Source organism: Saccostrea cucullata, unplaced genomic scaffold (assembly GCF_032062105.1).
Source record: "Saccostrea cucullata isolate Sc308-1 unplaced genomic scaffold, CSIRO_AGI_Scuc_v1 ctg20620, whole genome shotgun sequence".
Classification (NCBI taxonomy): Eukaryota; Metazoa; Mollusca; class Bivalvia; order Ostreida; family Ostreidae; genus Saccostrea; species Saccostrea cuccullata.
The window spans coordinates 1-7,858 of record NW_026937386.1 but is presented as its reverse complement, the minus strand read 5'-3'; the positions used below and the strand labels follow the sequence as shown (position 1 = coordinate 7,858).

The 7,858-nt window shown below is 31.8% G+C and overlaps 1 protein-coding gene across 1 annotated transcript; it reads right to left on the bottom strand.

The window, feature by feature from the left end:
• Positions 1–937: 937 nt before the first annotated feature.
• LOC134248111 (techylectin-5B-like) lies at positions 938–2,579 on the bottom strand (the record flags this gene model as incomplete). The annotated part of the gene is made up of 3 exons (XM_062730530.1): positions 2,291–2,579; positions 1,223–1,359; positions 938–1,034 (listed from the first exon to the last, which is right to left on the bottom strand). Coding segments are annotated over exons 1-3 (523 nt in total), but the record flags the coding sequence as incomplete, so codon positions are not given.
• Positions 2,580–7,858: the final 5,279 nt, after the last annotated feature.

Genomic DNA, 7,858 nt, shown 5'->3' with positions numbered 1-7,858 from the left:
AATGCTATCAATTATTAGATTTTCATTGAATATAGAAAAGATATCGTAAAAGTGAAATGCATTGAAAGATTGAAAGTTTTGAATTAAACTCTTTTATTTTGACTTTGTTCAGATCAAATAATTTTCTTTGATCATCAAGCTTTAATGAACTTTTCAGTGTTACATATCAAACACGCATCGAAAACCTTCTATTCCGAAGTAGTTTAATATGTGAACTATAGAAAATCATCAAAAAACCCTAGCTAAGTAACAATGGCGGACCAATGATAGTTAAATTGTGGAATCAATGACGTTTATAAAGTAGTATAATAATTTTACAAAGTGTCTTTTTTGATGAAAAAATTAATATTCTGTTCATGCATGGAAGTATATGATTGTATACTTGATTTAGAAACGAAACATACACTAAACACTTACCTAACGTTCCCGTGGCGGGTCCTGCAAGAAAGAGTTGATATTTCTCTGTTTGACTGGAGACGAGAACTTATCGTACATTTCAAACAGCGTTCTACCATCGTGGAGAATGATGGACACATAAAGGGATGAGTTGTTTTCTTTTGTTAACAGATGTATTAAGTCATTTCTTATATTAAGATATAATTGAAATCAACAAAAAGTCTATAGAATACAATTAATTCTGTTTTGATTATGAATATGAATATATCTATAAGAAAAATCAAATTATGTTCCTATACAACACTGTACAATGAAGTGTTTATTTTCGTCTTCTTAAGGCCATGCCACCTAGTGATTTTTATTTCATGCTTTCATTATTATTTAAGATATCAATACATTACCATGAGCGGAAATCGTCCAACACACATATTACCCAGAATTAAAAGTCAGATGCTTGATACGAATCCATTTTTTCATTATTCACACTTTGTCAAATTTTGAAGCCGATGAAAGTTCCTATTTGAAAGTGTTTTACACTTACCAACCCATACATCCTGTTCTGGTGACCCAAAACCATTTTTATATGCTGTCCAATCCCTGTCAAAACTCAGAGATCCATTCATGCGTTTTTGGATTGCCTTTAAAAGTCAACATAGTGTATAGCGATACGATTCAGTGCTTCAAACAATTGTGTGATCATTATGTTATAAAATGAAGTAAAAATATTAATATCTTTTTCCATCCATTATTCTTTAGAACAGGAAAAACACTGAGTTTAAATTATATAATGAAATAAGACCACCATTTTGTATTATATATTACATACCGTCCATCCCCCGCCCATCGTCGTCATGTCACAGTAAACAGTTACAGTACTGGTAGTGGTGCCATAGGGATAGATTTCATACACCCCTGAATCCGTGTAACCCTCCCCATGTAGATCCTTACAATCTATGGGAATTACTGGAAGCAGAAAATAAACAATCTACAGAAAGAACCAAAACACAGTGTTAGAATCATATAATTTATATTCACATTTATTAAGAAGATGGATGATACCAGTTAGAATGATCAAGGTTAATTGTTAAGGTTAAGATGACAATTACAATGTAGTAGACTGTAGCACGTCCTTACTGCCTAAAATTATTTACCTGCCTAAATTCGTCAAATCTTTTAACTAAAATTTCTTTTCAAAAATACCATTCGGCAGAGAATGCTTAGAAGTCCAAGACGCAGTGTTCTAAACTTAGTTTTAGAATAGTTACTGCATGCCCATGGAGAGCTGCGGATTTTGTCCTATACGCGGCACTCAGGTCCTTTGAGCAGTGAGGGATCTTTTTCGTGCCCGCACCTACTGCGACCCAAGTCCTTGGCTTATGCGCGCTGATCCCACAAAAGGGATGTATTTAAATAGCATACTTGTTTATTTTTAAGTCAATTACAAAAAATAATTTTTTAATGGTAAACAAAGGATAAAATGTTATTAATTTGAATTAAATTTTATTTCTGCATTGTGTCATAGTTTAAGCTTTAAACTTTCTAAATTAGTGTTTCTTTCTAAAAACAAGTAGACTTTTTTTTATCAAAGATAATACCAGGGGAAATGAAAAAAAAATAATTAAAAAAAATTACAAAATATAATTCCATTCATTTCAAATTCATCAGTATTTCAGAAAAATGAAGTTCGAAGACGAGGCTCTTATTTAGTATTATAAAAGTCGAAAAAAAAACATTTAAGTCTTCCACATGTTACATCTTAATAAGAAAGTATTATCTCAAGAAAAAAATAGTACTGTACATAGTAAAGAATAATCAACCAATTCTTCTTAAATGTTGTGTGAGAAAATGATGTTAAGATTTTTGGGAGACGAATAATAGCTATACATGTACATACAGCCGTGTGAGTAGTATCTCCAGCCATCCTCATTAGATACTCCCGACGTGAAATTCTTCTTGTGGGTTCGACATTTCTTCATTTGAGAGTGGAAACCGAAAATGGTACACTCCCTTTGACAGCGGGCTGCACACTCTATATCAGATTTAGAATTGTATTCTCCTAGAAGTTCTTCATTTGATTTTTTATTATCCATTTCCAGTTTTGCGGTATATTTCCGCGAAATAATGGTGGACTGAGACACCACAAAGAAGACAAAAATTAAATAGAAAGCCCATGTAGCGCCCATATTGTAATTTGTATTCAAAGCTACCGTCTGCGTACCTGTAAGAATGTGCAATATGTTATACCAAACGCTTAATTATAAATATCAAAACATATTTCATTTATTGATACGTGATTGGCTAACGGTTACGTACTCTGTTTGGTTCAATCATTTTAATATTGATTTGTTGAATCTGATGTAAGTTACTATACATTTTTACTTTGCAATTGTAATTCTGAATATTAAAATGAATGTTCACATTGCATATAAAGGTATAGTTCAAATCCAGAGCAGGTCTTATACAAATTAGCTGTGTTTTAGAATGATCTGTCCTGATATTATTGAATTTTTAAATCTTTGCATTAAATTGATGTTTCGTTCTCTTAATAAAATTATTATTAAGTTAATATTTTAAAGGTGAATAGACACAGATTTGAGGTTAATATTTTTGTGTATGTTATCACGACTTATATATTGTAATAGCATTTTACAAGAAAATTCATTGAAAATCTTAATCTTACAAGATGTGAATGAATTAACCGTTGTACATATTTATTTCTGAAATATAAGTTTTACAATACCATAATGTTATTTCTGTAAATATTTTTTTATAGTCAAATAGGTATCACGTTTTAATAGGAAAACTATATAACATTTAAGCCTTGAAGCGTTTTTAACTGACTATAAAAAGTTTTTTCCTCAGCAGCATAACAAAGAGTTTATCAGGGGAGAAATCCTGGTTTCGACATAAATACATATGACCAAATAAAATGTAATTAGCAAAAAGACAAGGATATACAGAGATAAACATTAAATTATGGAATACAAGTCATGTTATAAATGCATGAGAGTGCCAACTACCGAATACTCATAGAGTTCATGGAACAATTACGACTCATTTTTGTCTAGAAAAGCGATTTTTACATGGGACTTCCGCCAATTTTACTTCATCATCAAAATTTATTCATTCAATAATTTTTGCATGCTTTTCTTGTCTGTTTATTTTCGTAATTAATAAATCAAACACTTGCAGAATGAAATCCAAGTTCTTTTCAAAACAAATTATTGTAAGAATGTGTCTTACATACAAAGATTCTGCTTGTATGTGCTTTGGCAACAGGGACTTGTACGTCATTTAAACAATAAAATGCTTTCTTTGGTTGTTAGTAAAGGAATGAAGGTCGCAGCTGTTGCAGAAAAAAATACATAGCTGCGACCTTCATTCCCGTACTGACAACCAAAGAAAGACATTTTATTGTTTATACTTACATCTCTTTCAATAATCATTTAAAGTAGAATAAAAAAGATTTATTATTGTTTAAATGATGCGAACGTCTTTGTACGTTTCATTGATGGAACAGGCACTGATCAAGAAATCGATACAGGTGACATGCCTAGTGTAGTTTATGCACTGATTAACGCAATGGATTTTCTTAAGAAATAAAGGAGAAAATATTTAGTGTATGTAAATATATACATGTAATCATGATCATTTCCGTTATCATTTCTGAAATACTTAAGAAGGAGAGATGGTATTCATAAGACGGTATTCATCATTAACTGTTTGACATGATACCTCACATTCACATTATACACTTATATTCCAACTTTTAGTTATTAAGCCTACATATTTGTTGTGCTTGATTGAAAAGTCCTATTACATTCACGTTGTTCCACTCTGGATTTGAAATATTCCAACCTAATCGATATTATCATAACAACTTAACATAAAAAGCACTTCCTCGTCTCCAGTATTCTTCTCTTTGTTTTAGGAAAGACACTTGAATTGTCACAACATTCTGTGGAAATACTTTTGAATCAGAGTTTGAAAACGTTTAAGTTTTTCTAATGAGGATGAAATAGTTTTGTCAGTTTTTTAGGTACTTATGTTTTATAGCAACGAGTGTCTTATCCATATGAATTTCTTTTGACAAAGGGGAACGTTGATGATGAAGATTTGTACTGATTCATAAGGTGAAAATGTTGAATAGTGAATTAAAAGGATCCCGGAGAAATAGTGTTAGATGTGGAATAGTTTGTACAAGTATATATTATGAGTTACTAGTAAATTAATAAATAGTGTACCTATAGATGAATAAGATTTAAAGTTTGAATAGTGTTCCTAAAGATAAATTACATTTAGATTGGAAATATTGTGTTTACAGATGAATTAGATTTATATTTGCAATAAGATGTTTGTGGAAAAAAAGAAAAGTAATCATTTTTGCCAGCACAAAATTAAATACTTCATAACATTATTATTTTTAAAACATTTAGTGCAGTTAAAACAAATAAAACAATTGGCAACGCATTGATATATGACAAAATTCAATAATATATTAAAATCCTGCATCCTTTCTCCTATTATTTTTACCTGGCGATATATGACAACATTTAATGAAATACTAAAAGACCGGCATCCTTTTTCCTATAACATTTACCTATTGTCAAAATCAGATGATTTATTAAACGTATATGGTGATTATTTCCTTTATTATAAAATCCGCTTTCATGGATTCGTGTAAGGATGGTCGCAGTTTTGGACCAGTTTTGAGCTAATGGGTTTTTGCAAAGGGATAGAATGCTTTGAGCATATAAATTATTTAGTTTTAAATAAATAAGAGATCTTAATCATCGGTAACAGATACCCATGATCTTTTCATTACTTTTGTAGTGTTTATATGGTGTAAAATAATTCAACCATTACAGTCGTGTAAGCATTTACAGCCTAAACTGAGAATTCTTTCCAGAATTGAATTTTTTCAACTTGAAATCTAAACAGAAAGGTGGCATTTATAGCTATAAAAAGATATTTATATTTCCTTTGCACAATGGTTTGATAGTACAACCGAGGACTTACACACTATATCTCTATGCTTCTGACAGTAAAAAGGCTGCATGTCAGTTGGTATCAGATAACTAAAAAGCATCAACACTGAAAACATTAAATTGAATGAAAACATTCATTACAATGTTTTCGATTCTGCTGTGAAAAATGTCTTGAAATACAAACGAAAAGGCGAAATTTATAGCTATAACACGATGGGTTCATTTTATAAATTGTATTTCAGAAGAATTGTCTACAAGTGGTAATGCAACAGATACAGGTACTCATAGTTCACTTTCTAGGGAGAAAATTCTTCGAAATCATATGTCAATTTTGAATGTTTTTAATATTCCAAACAACCAAAATGAATTTGAATTACCATATGGATATATCTTGGATTCCGAAACTTCATTCAGTCGATACATTGCGGGTTCCAGTAAATGTCCAGGAAAGCCTCTCTCTCTCTACCCTTCACTACGTTTTTAAGAAATGAGAAACGTTCAGAGTACTATGCAATACTATATTCAATAACTGATGTAATTCAGATGTGGATACTTCAAAATTCCAAGGAATATTTGGAAAATTTTGAATAACAATTTTACCTTGATCAACAGCTAAAACGAACTTTCGACTTTTTAACACAACCTTCTACACAATAAATTTACGTCCAGGCTCTTTTATAGCGTTGACAGCTGCTTTTTAAATAAAAATGGAACTCGTAAATAAACTTACCTTGTCATTCGACATTTGCAACATTATGTTACTAAAAAACATTCTGATAATACAAAAAAAACTCGGAAATTGACGTTTAAAAGATGCTTGCGGAAGGACGTGACCTAGTTTAGTCACAGTGTAAAGTAAGGAAGGATTACGTCGACCTGTGATTTATTCGCTTAGTCCTTTTTCCAAAACTTTGCAGGGTTAAAAAGTTTGTAATTTTCAAAACTATGGGCCCTAAAATAACACGGAGGAGAGCAAATCACAGAATAATTCAACCCTGGTATTGAGAGTCACTGAAGTCACTGCAGCGTGACCACAGATGTTCGAATTTGCTACTCATGATTGCTTGCGGTCAATTACTAGTAAATTGGACAATATCACGATTTTGCAGCAACCAGTAATTAACATAAATCGAAATCTTTGGGTGATGATGGGTTAGAGGAACGTATAAAGTACATCGACCAACAAGATGAGAGTACCGTTTGAGAAATTGAGATTCTGAAATTAATAAACTATTATTTGCGAAAAGAACTTCAAGTTTCAAAGTCGTCAACAAAGATAGAATGGTCAGTCAGCAGAATGAATCGGTGGACCTCTGAGGGAGTTCGATAACGGACATTATTCTCATACATTACTTAGCTGAAAATGAAAAGGAAGATTTGAACACTTGAGTGAGGGAGATGATCAAGATGCATTGGAATTTGAAAGTTGGCTTCATAAGGTTACACCAAAACGAATAGAAATTCCCTGGTTATTCTAAACGAAGGAAAATAACAAAGAAATTACAGAACTACAACGATAAAGAACCCACCCTCTAGCTATTTGTCAAAGGGGGAAATGGCAAGACTAACAGCACGCCTTTCTATATTACTCCACAGACTCCACTGGAAATAAATGAGATTAAAAAGAATCTGCAGGAGCATCGAGAAGAAAATTCATAATAAATATACCGGTAGTGGGAAATAAGCTTTCCTTTATTATCTTCCCAAATGGAAGAGTGTACCGTGACAAGGAGTTACCACCATAAGCTGTGGATCTACTCATGTTGGACAAAGATGAAATTGAAAAACTGGGTGAATTAGATATAAGCAAGTGTGACAGTGTAACAGAAGATGGAAATACCTTTACTTCATTAACTGCCAAAATTCAGACATAATTATGCACATGCCAGCATCGTATACAGATTATTTTACGTAATCTGGACTATGCTTGTGTCAACCATAATATTCTAGTGTACTGATTCAAAGATGTCAAATAACGAGTGCACGACGGTTACTGTTACAATCGAGAGCACGGGGCCGGACGTCGAATGCTAAAGGTACTTGTTGAGTGAGATGTATCGAATGTAACGGCTGTCATTTCGAGGAAAACTGGTAGATTTTTGGGTCCCCGTGGCTTTGACATTAAGAATGATCTCGTTAACAAAGCCTTTAATCGCACTTGTTACTAAGAACTAAACAGGTGAACACAAATCAAACACTGTCCCTGTGTAGCATGCACAAGATTTTTTTTAAATTTGTAATTATTACTTATTATTTAATTATTTCTTTACTTTCTTTTTATATCTTTTATCTAGATTTGATTACTTTCCCCTAGATTGAGTTTTTTTGAAAAATATCCGTTACACGTTTATATTCATATGAAACATATGGACATTATGAACGGTATTCAAGGTTAAAAGTCCATAAAACATTTTTATTCACACGTTATCAATATGTAGCAAATTGGTTATTTCGGATCTTATTTGCGATTGTAT